Raw genomic sequence first — 17,563 nt, 5'->3', positions numbered from 1 at the left:
AGCACTAAAGGAAGGGCATCTGGCCAACTCAAAGATGTGGATGCCACTACTTTAGCCAATCTATTCTTCAAAGTGCCGTTCACTTGTTCCACAATTCCTGAAGCTTCTGGTCGATAACTACAATGCAGTTTTTAATCGATCTTTAATGTGGAGCACAACATCTTCACTATTTCGCTGTTAAAATGTTTTCCTCTGTCCGATTCCAGAGAGGCAGGCACCCCGAAGCGCGGTATCAACTCCCTGAGCAACAATTTAGCCACTGTGAGTGTATCGCACCTACGTGTAGGGTACGCTTCAACCCATCTGGAAAATACGCATACAATCACCAACACATACCGAAGGCGATTAACTCTTGGCATTTCGATGAAATCTAGTTGCATCCTATTGAAAGGCCCCCCCGACCTCCCAATGTGACTCAGTGTGACTGGTGTTCGTTTGCCTACGTTCAGTTGTTGGCAGGTAACACATCGCTTACATACTGATTCTGCTGCTATTCTAAATTTAGGGCAATACCAATTTTGCCTAAACACTCTCATCATAGCATCCCTTCCTAGATGTACTGGACCATGTATTTCTCTCGCCATGGGATTAGCTAATTCTTCAGGTAACACAGCCCTCCCATCTGCTGAAACCCAAAAATCCATTTCACTTCGCACGCAACCTGCTATTTCCCATGCCTTTTTCTCTGTTTCAGGTGCGTTCTCCTGCATCATTCTTAAATCCTCCCAAGTGTCTACAGTTTCTAACATCATACTTAATTCTGTCTTTTCTTCAGCACCATCTATTTCCACTTTTGAAAAAGAATAATCTTGTTCCGCACAATAACGTGCGACCTCATCAGCGTACCTGTTGCCTTGTGACACAAAATCTGTATTCTTAGTATGAGCTACACACTTTACTATTGCAATGTCAACTGGACCTTGTAGTGCTTCTAACAACAATCGCACAAATTCTCCATTTCGAATGGGCGAACCAGAGGAGGTCATGTAACCTCTCTGAGACCACAACTGCCCGAAATCATGAACCACACCGAAACCATATTGGCTGTCAGTGTATATGGTGACTCTCTTTCCGTTTCCTGCTATGCAGGCACGGGTTAGGGCAATGATTTCTGCTACCTGTGCGGAATGTACTCCTTCCAGGCAAGCGGCTTCCACAACTCCAGTAATGGTACAAACAGCATAAGCTGCTCTCAACCGACCAGTATCGTCTCTTAAACATGAGCCATCAACAAAATAAATTTCATCGGGGTCAGACAACGGCTCATCCACAATATCTGGTCTGGGTTTCGTGCATAGTTCAGTCACATCAAGGCAATCGTGGTCTTCACATCCTTCGCCTTCTATTACAGTAGGTAATGGCATCAAAGTAGCAGGATTCAAGACAGAGCATCTCCTGAGTGTCACGTTCTCCGCGGCAAGAATAACTTGCTCGTAGCGCGTGAGCCTACTATTGGTCAGATGCTGCGTCTTCGTCCTGGTCATTAACAATTCAACTGAATGCGGTACATACACCACTACTGGATGTCCCATCACAATACTCTCGCTCCTTTCAATGCTGACACCCGTTGCAGCAACGAATTTGAGACATCCGGGCAACGCTGCGGCTACTGGATCTAATGTAGCCGAAAAATATGCAACTGGTCTACGGGCATTTCCGTGGGTCTGTGCCAAGACTGACAAAGCACATCCCTCTCTCTCACAGCAATAGAGTGAAAATGATTTCTCGTAATCGGGCATTCCCAGAGCCGGAGCACGACATAAATCGTCTCTCAGCTGCAAGAACGCCACCAGACATTCTTCGTCCCATGGTACCGGATCACTCACCTCCTTGTGCGTCAGTTTCTGTAAGGGCTTTGCTTTCAGTGAAAAGTTAACTATCCACTGTCGGCAGTAACCCACCATTCCTAGGAACATTCTAACTTCCCTCTGTGTTGTAGGCGCATTCATCTTCATTATCGCCTCAATCCTCTCTGGTGACACCTTACGTTTTCCTTTCTCTAACCGGTGTCCCAAATACTGCACTTCAGTCAGACAATACTGTAACTTGCTCGGAGATACCTTATGTCCATTTTCGGCTAAATGGTTCAGTAAGGCAATTGAGTCTACTTTACAGGCTTCCTCTGTCTCTGACGCAACAAGTAGGTCATCTATGTACTGGACCAGAACCGAGTTCTGGGGCAGTACTAGATTTTCGAGATTCTTTTTCAACAACTGATTGAAAATAGATGGGCTGTCTGTGAATCCTTGTGCGATTCAACACCATGTTAAAACGCGATCTTCCATTTTAAAAGCGAAAAGATATCTGCTCTCTTCATCCAATGGGATTGAAAAGAAGGCCTGGCAAAGATCTATCACTGTGAACCATTCTGCTTGATTGATTGATTGATTGATGCTTTATTTCGATATGCACATATCATAAAAGCAGTACAAAAAAATATAAAAACAGCATGTCGAAATAAGTAAGACTGTACAAATAGAATAGCAATTAAAACACGATATATCAGAATAAATTAACTAAAAAAGAATTAAATTGATATGGGCAGTCTTCTAAGTCTTATCAACCAAGCCCATTTTAAAAATTTTGCAACAGCACAAACAATAGGAGGGGCTGTATTCGTTAAAAGAATCCGGAGGGCAACAGAGTGCTGACGAGTCCCCAATTCTCTGCAAATGGGGCCAAGCCAACGTGATCTGGGGCAACCATAGTCCGGGCATTCGAAAAGGAAGTGTGGCACCGTCTCTGGTTTATCCGAACAGGAGGCACAAAAGCGTGATGTGTGCTGGGCTTTATTCCACCTTGAACAGAGATCCGCCAAGGGCAAGGTTCCTAGCCGAAATTTTATATACAAGGACCTATCCATGGCAACTGTTATAATATCCATATATGGCTCATACAAGACAACATCTTTGAACAACAGGAAAGCTGCGGTGGTTTTACAATGCTGCTGGCTACTAGAGCGCTTCACGTCAACCCACTCCCAGAAAAGTTTTTTTAGAGTCTTCTTTGGTGGAGCGGAGTGACTATGCCAGCAAGAGGCCAGACCCAGTTCCCCTAGAAGATGTTTTATGTCCTTCAGCCATTTGATGCTACTCCAACCATCAGCATGCATCACTTCTGCCAGCCCATTGGCGTAAGATTGTAGCTCCGGGACCCTCCACAAGCGTGCCCAGAGCAGAAGGGGACGAAGCCGAGCCTGGTCCCTTATGGCTTTGCAGCCAGTGTCCAAGAGCATTGGGATGGTCGGGCTGCTCGATGGGATAGCAAGAAGGTCCTTGATAAATTTATTTTCGGCCTTACTCAGTGAATCGACCTTGCCCAAGCCCCACAGTTCCGATCCATAGAGAGAAGCAGGGACTGCACGGGCTTTGTAAATCTCGAGTATGGGAGCAACACAATGTTTTGAGGAGTTATTGTACTCCTTAAGAAGGGCGCCCCCCACCCTTTTGTGAGCCAGAGTCATTTTATCAATGTGGGCAGTCCAGCTCATTGCATCATTCAGGCGGATCCCCAGATAATCAAATTCCGCCACTCTTTCTAGGGGTATAGAGTTCAGAATTGGAGGGAGACCAAGTTTACGGGGTGGGTGCATGACTAGGTACTTGGTCTTATCTATGTTTATGACGAGGCCTTTAGTGGTACAGAAATCCTGGAAGCGGTTCAGTAAAGACTGTAGACCTTGGGGGGTTTTGGAGATGAGGAGGGTGTCGTCGGCGAACAACAGAGTTGGAATTTTTACTCCACCCAGGCTAGGAGCGTCTGATGGTTGGCCCAGTAGATAATCTACCACCCCGTTAATGTAGAGGGAGAATAAGGTGGGGGCCAAAACACAGCCCTGTCTTACTCCCCTCTCGACCCTGATTTTATCGGTCTTTTCCCCATTCAACCCCCATCTAACCTGGGCATAGGTGTTAGTGTGCAGGTTAATGAGGAGGTTCAGTAGGTACGGGGGCATCCCTAAACCATCAAGCACCCTCCAAAGTTCCTCCCTCGGTACCAGGTCAAAGGCAGTCTTAAGGTCAATAAAGGCCAGATAGAGACTGCCTTTGCCCAGCACCACCACCTTCCAGTGTATCAACAAAAGCCTAAAGGCCTGTTCAATGGTTCCTGTACCCGAACGGAACCCAGCCTGCATGTCGGGCAGAATGTGATTGTCGTCCACCCATTGAGTAATTCTCCCCAAGATGGTTTTCCCGGCCAGTTTCTGGCTGGAGTCTATTAGGCTTATAGGCCTATAGTTCCCTGGTGAATCCCGACTGCCCTTTTTGAAAATGGGCACCACCTCCGCACCTCTCCAGGAGTCAGGCACAAGCCCTCCCCCCATGATTGCATTGAGGAGTGCAGAGATTAGAGCCCCCCATTCTTCCGGATAGGCACGGAGAATGTCCCCCGGTAGGCCGTCCGGGCCAGCAGCTTTCAAGGGGACCAAGGTTTTAATTTGCTTTGTTACATCGAGGGGGGAAAACAATTCCTGGTCTCGGTCTAGAGTAAAGGATGGAATTTTAAAGGGATCATTAAGTGGGCCTTCAACAGCAGAGTAAAGGTTTTGGAAATGGGAAAACCAAGTCTGGGCATTAATCGCACAAGTCCTCCGGGAATCGTCGGGACGATTCCTTTTGCCCACCATGTCCCAAAAACCTTTAGCGTCTTTCCCACGGCTGGCCGCCAGGAGGTCCTGCCAGAAATTATCCTCCCATTCCATCCTTGCATTTTTCTGGCAGAGTGTGTAGTGTCTCCTGGCCTCTCTAGTCCTAAGCGGTAATTTGGACTTGACTGCCTCGATAAGAAGTGATTTCGCCTCCCTACACTTTTGGTTGTACCAGCCCTGACCCGGACGTAGGTTGGGTTTCCTTCCGCTCGGGTGGGCTGGGACTACAAAGAGGTCACCAATGGCCTGAATTATGGCACAAAACCTAGGTGCCACCTCCATCTGCCCTTCCTCTTGACAGTCAAGATTGGCCAGGGCTGAAGCCAGAAGCTGCCTGATCACAGAGGTTTTCTCCTCCGAAAGAGCCAGCTTCGCCCACTTCAGCCTACGCCCACAATTCGAGACCACTGCCAGGTCTGGAGCGGGGTTACAAGAAGACCCACTCACGGTGCTATTGACGCACCTGTGTGACAGGGTGAGGGACAGTAGATTGTGGTCACTCTCCACAGAAGGTAAAACTACCATGTCCTCCACCATGCCCCACAGGTGTATGTCAAGGAGGAAATAATCAATCCGTGACGTGTGTCCTGGCCTATTGTAGGTGTGCGCCCCTACTTTGTCGGACCTGGTCCTGCCATTGGCAGCTCTAAGCCCGAACTCCATAGCTAGGGAGTTGATCTGGAGGGCCACTTCTGTCCACTTTTTAACAGGGCCAAGCTCGAGGGGGGGAATCCCCCACCCATTATCGAATTCCTCCTGATCTACTAAGATGTCCAGATCAAGAGGCTCGAAAGTGCAGTTCAGGTCACCTGCCAGCAGTGTACAAGACCTGTATGGAGATGATCGGAGTTGCACCTCCAAGCAAGCTATGACTGAGGATTCTCTTCCCCCCTTAGTGCCGCGGGCATAGATGTTAAAAATGTTTAAGATGACTCTGCCCTGGGAATTACGAAGCAAAATATTTAGGAGGTCAGGGCAGTTAGTGTCCTTCTCCTCCACCCTACAGTTAAGTTTGGTGGCTACCCAGATTAACAAACCACCAGAGGGGCGGCCCCTACCAGTTGCACTTTCTGCTGCCGGCAAAAAGTGGGTGGAATACCCCGCCTTATGAAGGGGCACCCGGCTCCATGTTTCCTGGAACAGGCATATGGAGTATTGCTCCACACGCTCGCTCCAATCCGGCAATGCCAGCTTCCTTTCGAGGCCCGCAACATTCCAGCTGAAAACCCTAATCGAGGGGTCCGTTACAGCTGCAATGCTACAATCCTCGACAGGGGGTGACAAGTCCGCAAAACCCACATCAGGGGGACCAAGCGGAGAGTTATGGGGAGCCCCGGTCTCCCCCTTCCCCTCTACAGACTCGGCCATAGCCAGAGTCTGCAGTGGGGAGGGGGGGCCAATGGATTTGGAGTATGGTGTTGACTCAGCGACAGAACCCGGGGCCACAACGTCCTCCCCCGGATCGTAACCGAGTCAACAACTCCCAGGTCCCCAATTTAGCAACACTGGGGCTGTGCATAGCTGCTGGGAAGGAACTCCCGGGGTCAGAAGGCCGTGGGCAGTGTTTTCCACCAAAAATTGGCCCCCTAGGCTGCCAATGAAGGAGGGTTGACCAAGATGGATGGAGGGGGTGGTCATAGTAGGCCGTGGATAAAAGAATGTCAAATCGACTATGTCGATACCCGAACCAGCCGTGGGTTGACCTTGAGAGCATATAAATTGGGCAACCCTAGCATCTTGAAAATTTACGACCACACAATCCCCTTCAAGCGATTTTTTCCTGTGTCCAATCCAACCCACCCTGCGTACACCAAGAATAATTCCATCCACTCCCGCGGGCAAGGGCCTGTTGGCTTTCAGCCAGTGGATGACCTTATTCTTTAGTGCCTGATGGTTTTCACGCTGGGTACTCCCAAGAGGAGGAACTTTCGAGAGGATGACGACATACGGGTGGCACTCAGGGGGGAGGTTAACTGGGGGGCACTTGCGTCTACTGATCTGAGGAGGACCCAAAGGGGGCCGATTTGTAGGTGGGACAGGAATAGATGAAACCTTAGGAGTTGATGCAACCCCACCAGTTGCATCAGATATGGCAACCCCAGGTTGCGAAATAGGGCCCGTCCCTCCCTTCTTGTGTTGCCTTGGTGCCTTGCCAGCCACCGGGGATATTACTGCTGGGGGAAGGGTAGCATGCACGTGGGCAACACAAGTGGGAGCCTTCGATTTTGTCTGTCTAGGACCACCCCTAGGAGCAGCCAAGATCGTATTCCCAGGTGCAGGGTGCTTAGGCGGCTGCGTCAACTGGTCTCCCAGGGGGGGTCTCACTGGGGCCTCTATCCTATTGGACTCCTCTAACCTATCTGTCCTATCCTCACTGGGCTTAGGCTGGTGCTTGAGAAGGGTTTTTAGAGCAAAGAAATTGTCCCTAGTAGCCTGCTCAAAGCAGTCAAGCCTTTCCCCCAACCTCTTGACCTGATCTATAAGTGGCAGCACAAGAGACTTGACCATCTTCTCAAACGCCTCCATAGAGTGACCCACGTTGTCCTGAACAGGCGTTGGTGGGGCCGACAAGAAAGGTGGCACTATTTCAGTAACAACTGGTGCGCAAGTGGCTGTCCCTGAGGATACCGGTCCTGCAGTACTCTGGGGGGAAGGACCCCTCAGGGGCGGGTACCTGGGGTGGTTAATAGTCTTAGATGGACAACCCTTTCGAGTGTGATTTGCCCTTTTCCCCTTCCTTTTAATGGGCTCCTGGATGGGTTGCTTCTTGGACGGGGCTTGTGGGGCGAGAGCAGGAACCTCAGGGCAGTGTAGGGACTGGGTGCCAGGTGAGCCTGCTAAGGAGAGCTCATTGCAAGGATCTGTAAGCACGGCACATGGGCTGGTACCGTGGACACCAATCAGTGAGCTATCTAACCCCTCTAAACCACCCATTGGAGGTGCAATAAGGGGATCCCCAGGTGAATCTCCAAGCAAGAGTGCAGGGGAAGTAGGATTTAAAGGGGACACCACTATTGCTGGCGATGGACTTTTAGCAGGAGGGAAGTCAAGTGAAAGGCGCCGTTCAGATATGGCAAGTTCATTGTCTATGACGGCCGCCACCCTTGTCAGGAATTTGTCCATTGAGCCAAACATAGCACCGCTGGGGGTACTCTCCCCGCAACCCCTCAAGGCCTTACCGGAGCGTGTTGACATGCTGAGTTGCGGCACCACAGGTTGAAGCCGGTACGGTAGATGAAAATGGGGTGGCCCTGCCCTGCCTCCTCCTGCCCCGGACGGCCACAGACGGCCCGCCCTCTGCCCGGGCTCCGCCCGGCGCTGCCCGCGCGCGACTCGCGGGGCGAGAGGGGGTGTCAGGCTTTTACTGGCGCCTCCGGGCGCTCTGGACGCGTCACGGGCGCGCCGCCGCCCAAGAGGCTGCTGGGGAGTGTGGTCCGATGTCGCTGACCGCCTCCTGCAGCCTCCCGGCGTGTTCAGACCTCGGCCGTTTCCCTCACGGCACTGCCGGCTGGCTGGAAGTCAGGTAAGAGTCACAGGTGTTCCCCCTCTGGGCTCCCGGGGGGTCAGGCTTTTACTGGCGCCTCCGGGCGCTCTGGACGCGTCACGGGCGCGCCGCCGCCCAAGAGGCTGCTGGGGAGTGTGGTCCGATGTCGCTGACCGCCTCCTGCAGCCTCCCGGCGTGTTCAGACCTCGGCCGTTTCCCTCACGGCACTGCCGGCTGGCTGGAAGTCAGGTAAGAGTCACAGGTGTTCCCCCTCTGGGCTCCCGGGGGGTCAGGCTTTTACTGGCGCCTCCGGGCGCTCTGGACGCGTCACGGGCGCGCCGCCGCCCAAGAGGCTGCTGGGGAGTGTGGTCCGATGTCGCTGACCGCCTCCTGCAGCCTCCCGGCGTGTTCAGACCTCGGCCGTTTCCCTCACGGCACTGCCGGCTGGCTGGAAGTCAGGTAAGAGTCACAGGTGTTCCCCCTCTGGGCTCCCGGGGGGTCAGGCTTTTACTGGCGCCTCCGGGCGCTCTGGACGCGTCACGGGCGCGCCGCCGCCCAAGAGGCTGCTGGGGAGTGTGGTCCGATGTCGCTGACCGCCTCCTGCAGCCTCCCGGCGTGTTCAGACCTCGGCCGTTTCCCTCACGGCACTGCCGGCTGGCTGGAAGTCAGGTAAGAGTCACAGGTGTTCTGCTTGACATGGTATTTGAAACAGTATCACTGATGGATTCGGTACCACGGGACAACATGAAATGACTATGTTGTTAATTTTTCGTAAATCCTGCACTATCCTGAATTTCCCACTAGGTTTCTGCAAACCCATAATCGGGGAGTTACAAGGACTACCCACAATTTCTTCCAGTATTCCCTGCTGTATCATTGACTCGATCACAGGTTTTATTCCTGCAATCGTTTCCTGGGACAATTTGTATTGAGGCGTTCTTGGAAACTCGGCATTTGGTTTTACTAGTATTTTTACCGGCTCTACCCCTTTAATCAGTCCTATTTCTTCTCCTGTGAAATCCCATACCTCTGACGCCACTGCATCTCTTAAGTCTTGGGGAAGATCTTCTACTGTCAGAGTAGGATATAATTCTACACAGGATTTTGAGTTTGCTACCTTGAAAGTAGCATCATCATCTGTAGTCTGTACCTCCACTCCTTGCGGGGTGCAGTATATTGTGCAGTTCAATTTGCACAACAAATCCCTTCCTAACAGACATACAGGACTCGAATCACAAACCACAAACTGATGTTCGTTCATATGGTTTCCTATCTTCACAGACACTGGTTCTGTCAATGGACTAGTCAGCCTTTTATTTGCGACTCCTACCACCTGAATTGTTTCCCCTGACATCGGCAAGTCAGGAACCACCGCTGACCTCAGAGTTGATCGGGTAGCCCCGGTATCCACTAAGAACGTTGTGGGACACCCTGCCACTTCTGCCTCAACAAATGGCCCTCTTTGATCCACCTCTAGGACTGCCCCGAGGGTACAGTCCTCTTCACTGCTCACACGTTGTCCTGTCAATGGATCAATGTAATAACACTTTTCTTCCTCGATGAAGAGAGGCATTTGTTTAAAGACCTTTCCCCCTGTCGCTACCTTCGGTGGCTGTGGGAACTGGGCCCGTGGAGCCGAAGTCCCCCCTTTGGCCACCTTGCTTCCTGGAACTGTCACCTTTGGAGTTGGGACTTCTTGAACCTGCTCTTCTACTTCTAGCTCTCCATTTTCAGGGTTAAAGGGACACTCGCGTCGCCAATGTCCCACCTGGTGACACAAATGGCACTTTGTCGTTTTCTTTAAAGTGGCAAAGTCTACCCTAGGTCTCTGCCCTTCTTCATTATCTTTGTTCTGACCGTTTGGTTTTCGTCCCATCCCCTGTTTCTGCTGGCCACCCTTCCCAGCGGACTGCATTTGCACCACCATCAATTTCTCCTTTAGATTCTTGGCTTTAGAATCTATCTCGTCACTACAGTATCTTGCATAACGTAAGATCTCATCTAGTGGTTTGTTCTGCCAACAGATTAAATGTTGCTGTATCATCAAACAAATATCAGGTCTCAACCCCAAGACAAACTTTGACACAAACTGCCCTATATCTTTGGGATCCATTACATCGAGTCCACTGTATTGTTTGAATGTTTTCAATAATCTCTCATAAAACTCGTGAACTGTCTCCTTGGGTTCCTGCCTCGTTCGGTCTATTTTCACCCAATCTATATCCTGTGGTGGTACCTTATCTTTCAGCCATGCTATTACCCTTTCATACTTTCGCATGACAATCTCAGACGGTCCATTAGTCCGAGCATCCCTCACTGGTTCAGTTTTTGGCCATTCAACACTAGTCTTGCACGGGGTCCACAAATCAGATGGAACCACGATGTCAAACAACGTGTTCAAATCAATCCACAATACTTTCGAGATTTTTACAAACCTTTCTACCTGCTTATACCACTCAACTGGATTGTCCCTTAACTTCGGAAATGAGTTGGTAAATGCAGCTAAGTCTCCTCTACTCCAGGGCACATGTACATAATTTCCGTTTGATATTTCTCGCAAAGGGAATGCCTCCATATGCATTACCCTTCCCTCGGGGGTCATCACATTTGTACTTCGTCTAACTGTGCCCTTTTTTGACCACCTCTCTTCCCATTTGTCCAATTCTCTCCACACCCTTATCCCTGATACCAGCTCTCTTATGTGTGTTTTTAATCCAGTAGTTCTCTTCTCATCTAGGTCCTGGTCTGCGTACTGCAATCTGTGGTTACTCTGCAATGCCCTTGTCCTAGACAAATCCACGGCATACCTGTCTGCCAAATCAGTCAGTTTCTCATGAAACGCTCTAGCTTTCCTAGTAATATCCTTTGCCATGAACAACAACTCATCCTGTTCATACAATTCTATCCTCTCCAAGGGCAATGTTCCATCTATTATCTCATCAACATCTGATTTTAAACTAGTGACATCGAGTCTCTTTGCCTTAATTTCAGCTTTCAAGACACTAAATTTAGTTCCTCCATCCGCATCTCTCCCATCCCAGCTCCGAGATCTACATTTAGGTACTGGTGAGTTATAGGGAGTCCTCCCCTGTTCCCATCTCTCTAGGTCCCATGCCTTTCCATCTTCTCGGGGTGGATGGTGAAACACTCCTTCACGCCTCATAGCCCCTCTCTCCCCATCCTGGCTAGTTTCACGGGATGCATGGTAAGATATTCCATTACTCCCTCTTTCTTCACTACTTCCCTGTGATTCCTGATTATTCGAGGCGTGGCGGGACCTATCACTGTTCTCCTTTCTCCAATGTTGAACGTCTTCTCCGAGTACATGATGAAGGCACCTAAACCTATTCTGGAAAGCATGTACCATTTGGTCTCCACCTTTCTCCCAGAGACGGGACATCTCCTCACACTCTACACTCCTACTATTTTGCTCCTGCTGCTCCCTCTCATCCGTAGGACGTGTAACTCCTCTATTCTCCTGACTTTGGCCTTCCCGCCCCTGACTGCTTTCGCTGGCCCCACAATGAGATACAGTCCCGTTACCTCTGCTTTCCCATTCTGGTTCTGTTCTTGACCTATTACTCGGGGTTACTGCGGACCCATCCCATTCCCTCAAATCAGCTCTTAATTCCGTATAGGACTTTGGCCGCGGTCCCCTTAGGTCCATCGGTCCTCTCTGACCTCCCTGTCCTGTGTTGGGACCTACAGATGTATCTAATGGGGTGTTCCACGTTACCGAACCTGGCAATTGCTTCCATGCATTTGTCACGTTATTCCTCTTTTCCATCTCGATCCTTTCTCTATCCAATTGCCTCTGTTCTTCCTCTCTATCCCTCTCTGGGTTATAGATCGATACTATAGGTCCTATGGTAACAGGCACTTGAAGAGCGTCTGGCAATCCAAAGGACTCAACCCTTTCGGTGGCTGGCGTTTTCTGCACCACAAACCTTCCCACTACACTCTGTACTGTACTAGGTTGAGGTGTCTCCCCACCTTTGATAGGTGTCCATTCCGATATAGGAAGAGGTGTATACCCCTCTATGGCATTCCCATCTTCCCTTGCGAGCCCCCTATCTTCTATCACCCCCACTCTCGGAGGTGGTCTATCCATTAACAATCTGTTTATCAGATTGTCTTCCGACTCGCTTTCCTCGTCTTCCTCCATGAGGTTTCCTCCTCCTGCCACCTCCCTCATCGGATACATTTTTTCCACCTCAATAGCCTGTACCCTCCACCGCTTTGCTTCCTCATCCCATTTAGAATCTCGCACTGCTCTTACCGATCGCGTCAGTCTTTGTTGACGCCTGTTCAAATTTCTGTCGTGTGCCGCCCTAATCCATGCATTAAGGGCCTCAAACTGTGTAGGTCTAGGTGAGGGTTTCAATGAGGACATAGTTGCTTTTAGCCGATGTAACACCTCTAACTTAAACGTCCCGTACCTCGGGAACTGCATTTCCTCATTCCCTTCCGTAAGCTTATTCCAAGCCCCAATCCATAATATGGTATGCAGCCCAACATTCGTTGCCATATAATGAGCTGGTGTACCCTCCGGCGGAGCCTCTTCCCCATAATAATGTTCACTTCGTTTTCGTTATAAAATCCCTTTTAAACACTTAAAACACTTCATGATTTCTCTCTTTCTCCGCGTTTGTTTACTTCCTGATGATATTCCACCAATCTCAGCCCAGTTCTCACTAACTGGCCTATCCGTACGCGACTTTCCTCCGACGTCACTCTAGCCGCCCAACCAGAGCGCGGCTCTAGCTAACGTCACACCAACCGCTCAATCACAGCGCGGCTCTAGCCGACGTCACCCGTCCCCCTTCGCAGCAGTTCCCCTCCTTTCTCAGCTCGTCTCCTCGGTCATGCACGCGTCCCATTCATACTCTGAAAAATGATTACTTCCGTCCAAGCGATCACCTTTCTTGACTGTACGCCCACAGTCTTTCTGTAGTTGTCACCTTAACTTGACGAAATGTCTTTCTGTTTACTTCCAGACAATCGCCTTCACTGATAGGTTACTCACACACAGTAACTTCCGACCAGCGTCCGTTACTCATACGCTCACTCTTACACTCCCCCTATCTCGGTTCCACGGCGGTCAATGGTACCTCGTGACCTCCGTACTATGGTCGACAACTACTCTGGATGTTCGATACACCCAAAACCACTTAAGCTCTGGCCTGAACTTAAGATTTCACCAGTTCACCCGTTTACCAGGTAACCAGTTTACCAGGTTGCGCGCGCTCACAACCTTCTCTCATTCACACTACAGGCATTCAACTCTGCAAGACATTACAATACAAATACAACACAAAACACCGCAATCTGTTCACGCATGACCCTTGTTATACTTACTGTCCTCCGATACTGCTGCTTTTCTCGCACCGTCTGCACCTTTCGGCACGCGATTCTTCCGCTGCTCGTCTCTCGACGTCTAGGGGCCTTGGGGTAAACTAACCTCTCTAGATTACCTTCCTCAAGAAGATAACCATCCTACTCTGCTACCAACTGTTAACGCGGGATTACTGGTTACTAGTTACCTTACCAGATCCCAAACCAAGTCGACTGGATCGTTGGTACCTGTCATTGAGTAAAAGGTAATCTAACAATAGGTCAATCAATTAAAAACTTACACCACTCTAAATGACCACTGACCAGGATTAAGTTTCAAAGATTTAATATAAAGTCAAAGATAACTGAAGATACAAACTTCTCAAGATGAGGTTCAAAAGATAAACTGGTATCACTATGAACATAAATTCTTTGAACAATCTGAGTCTACAAAACAGAATAATGAGTACAAGCTCGAATATCATGAGCGTTGCCAAAATGGATACAAGTTGCAACCTCAAAGTCATTACAGAAAAGAAAATTAAGGTTAGTCTGTCCCTACACTATACTAAGTGACATCCCTACTTAACAAGATCTTTACCCCTCTAGGTGTCAGCCGTGGTGACTTCCTAAGAAGATCACGCACTTCTCTTTGTCTCTTCTCTGATAATGGGTTTCTCCTGATCAGTCTATCTGCCTACCCATCCGCTTCCTTAGGCTCCCAAAATCATCTGCTCTGCTCTTCTCCCGGGTCGCTTTCCCTAATACCAAATCACATTTCCGATAGGAACGCCCCTTGGGACGCCCCTCACGTGGTACATCTTTGCGCGGTAAACTCCATGATGGTACTCTTCAAGACCCTCGTTAAAGTTGACCTTGGCTCCCAGGCTTCTTCTCCAGTGCGCCGATACCCCCTGAAATTCCTGAAAACTCCTACAGGCCTGCGCCAAGCGCCACTGAACAAAGCCCCTTTCATTCTAGCTGATTAGGACCCTCGCACCTGCATACAGTCCGTCCTGCAGTGGGCCTCAAATTCCAGACTCCACCATATCTATAGGTCGTAAAGCACACGCGAAGCTCTGTACTGGACGCCTCTCGACTTCTCTTCTAACGAGCACATGGCACATCAAAGGAGATGACATTATCAGTTCAGGCCTACTTGATTTACATGAAGCGGGTCCCTGCACTCTGAAAATATTTAACTTGATTTAAACAGCATTCTTAACTAACATACGTTTCTTAAAGCAACACATCTATAAAGCATATATTTTAAACTAAATTCGATAATACATTTTGGAAGATCCATGTTAACCCCATCTCACATTAATTTAGCAGCACGTTTAGATTTGCTGTGAATTGCCATGAGGCCTACACAATATACTGGTTTTCAGAGTTCCATTCAACTCTTACATGATTCCTTTAACATGAGAACGTGAGGTTTTCATATTCATTCCAACACTTCTACATTAATCTCACACAATTATGATTATTGTTACTCTACTTAAACATTCTATACATTTCACTACTGAATATAAGACACTCTGTGTATTTCACTTCTAAATATAAAACACTTGTGTGCAGCGCATGTTTAAACTAACTACGTGCTTGTAAATATGGTGCACTTATACATTTTTCAGACTTGTGCTCTCTCACATAGAATCCTGTAATGAGAGAGCCTAAAAGTCAAAAATAGAATTGCTTTCAATGTTCCTTCTTAATCTGCGAAGAAGTTGTGTGCGCATGCCATGCGACTACATCCCAAGGGGGCACTCCTGGGTGGTTCACAAAAGACTGTGATTCCAATGTTCCTTAGAAAGTATTTATTAATTCAAAATAGTTTTAATTGGTGATATTGATATTCATATCAACGATTTGACATTGTCTGATAGACATATGATTATTCAGGCATGTAGCTCCGATGCATTTCGGGCTGTGAAACGCCCTTTATCAAGGAGCGCTGAAAGAAGAAGAGATAAACAGTGATAAGCGTCGTGCGGTTGGTTTCCGTGATGAAAGGTTACAAAATAGTCGTTATGGGAGAGTATAAGGTGCTTATAGGGCGGGTTGCGGTGTGATAAAACCAATAAGTGCCGGTAAAGGAAGGTAACAAAACTAAGAATGATGGGTGAGATGAATGAAGATGAACTAGGCATGCGGTGCTGCCTTGGAGTAGTGTCGGTATCATACATGCAAAAATAGTGACCGCGAGGTGTATAACTATAAACCAGTGAAACGGTACATGCAGCTCTAATGGTGTGCTCATCTTAACGCGAGAAGGTGTAAACTAAACGGCTGAGCACGCCGAAAACCGGACGCATGTTTTCCTCCAGCATGGGGTAAGCGATTAAACCCAGCCGTTTAGTTTACACCTTCTCGCGTTAAGATGAGCACACCATTAGAGCTGCATGTACCGTTTCACTGGTTTATAGTTATACACCTCGTGGTCACTATTTTTGCATGTATGATACCGACACTACTCCAAGGCAGCACCGCATGCCTAGTTCATCTTCATTCATCTCACCCATCATTCTTAGTTTTGTTACCTTCCTTTACCGGCACTTATTGGTTTTATCACACCGCAACCCGCCCTATAAGCACCTTATACTCTCCCATAACGACTATTTTGTAACCTTTCATCACGGAAACCAACCGCACGACGCTTATCACTGTTTATCTCTTCTTCTTTCAGCGCTCCTTGATAAAGGGCGTTTCACAGCCCGAAATGCATCGGAGCTACATGCCTGAATAATCATATGTCTATCAGACAATGTCAAATCGTTGATATGAATATCAATATCACCAATTAAAACTATTTTGAATTAATAAATACTTTCTAAGGAACATTGGAATCACAGTCTTTTGTGAACCACCCAGGAGTGCCCCCTTGGGATGTAGTCGCATGGCATGCGCACACAACTTCTTCTCATATATTTTGCGTTTATTTGACGGAAACGCAACCAAGGAGTGCACCCGTCTCAAGTTAACTTCTTTACCATTGAACGAGTTCAACCAAGTGCTGTGCATCCTCTACACATAATACAGTCAACCTTCTTAATCTGCGCCAGCCAAACCCATCTATAGCTTTGAAATTGTTTAGTAGTACTCATATTATAAAGTAAATTTCAGTGTCAGAGCTTTCAACTCCTGAACTTGATTTGCGGTTGTTTTGTGATAAATGAGGGAACTGTTTATAATATTCGTTATCCCTTCTTTGCCTCAAAAGAATCCTTTCTTCTATGTTTACTCTGCTTGAAAAATCAACTCTGTGATTTGCAAAGTGTGTTGCCTAAGAAGGAGGAGGAGGAGGAGGAGGACTCCGATAAGGGTCGCAAAGAAATTAAAGCAAAGCATGGTTAGAATTCAGGCCCAGATGGCCATGTATTACAGCCAGCTCGACCATTAATCAATGCTGGAAATCGTTGCAATGTTCATGCCTCAGCCTTTATTCAGTGATATTGGTGTTAAGTCGGACCACAGGTGACATAAGAAAACTGAAGGAAAAGGGCTAGGAAAAGTGCTTCATCGTAGTATCTCTTTATCTGAGTTAGTGTGTATGTTAAAAGCAGCCTTTTACAAAACCTGTTATGCATTTTTCTCTTTCAGATGCTAGCATGTATGCACATTACCTGTTCAATGCATTTGATACTGCACAGACTGGATCAGTCAAGTTTGAGGTAATTACATTGCAACTTATAATATTTGGATTGTTTCATTTTCGGAGTAATTTGTATAAAGTTTAATTCGGCTCATAAGTCGAATTCATATATTTTGTGAGAAAGAATCCTTTTGTTATGTAAGGCTTCCATTCCTGACGTGGCAACAGTGGGGAAAAGAATTCTAGCCTGTTCTGGGGAGGGGCACATGATTTTGAGGGTCATACATAACGTGGTAACTCCTCCAGAGTTATAGTGACCTCTCCAGCTTGTTTGTTGTCTATTTGATGTCATTCAAACCAACTCGATGAAAAACATCCTTATTCACTACTATCCTTGTATAGCTCTATATATTACTGCATATTTAGCAGCTCTACAGCGACAGACAGTGGAGGGGATGTTAAGTGTACTTGCCTACATAAACTACAATAACTCCCGCATGAG

General features: G+C 48.1%; 1 protein-coding gene across 1 annotated transcript in view; it reads left to right on the top strand.

Moving 5' to 3' along the window:
* Positions 1-17,563, top strand: part of KCNIP1 (potassium voltage-gated channel interacting protein 1) — a 1,548,155-nt gene that overhangs the window by 1,455,714 nt on the left and 74,878 nt on the right. Inside the window, exon 5 of the mRNA XM_078653361.1 lies at positions 17,070-17,140. Within this exon, the coding sequence (XP_078509487.1) occupies positions 17,070-17,140 (71 nt within the window). The remainder of the gene's footprint in view (positions 1-17,069; positions 17,141-17,563) is intronic.

This window comes from Lissotriton helveticus, chromosome 7 (genome assembly GCF_964261635.1).
Source record: "Lissotriton helveticus chromosome 7, aLisHel1.1, whole genome shotgun sequence".
Taxonomy (NCBI): domain Eukaryota; kingdom Metazoa; phylum Chordata; class Amphibia; order Caudata; family Salamandridae; genus Lissotriton; species Lissotriton helveticus.
Note: the sequence above shows the minus strand (reverse complement) of the source record. Positions and strands in the feature narration are given on the sequence as shown.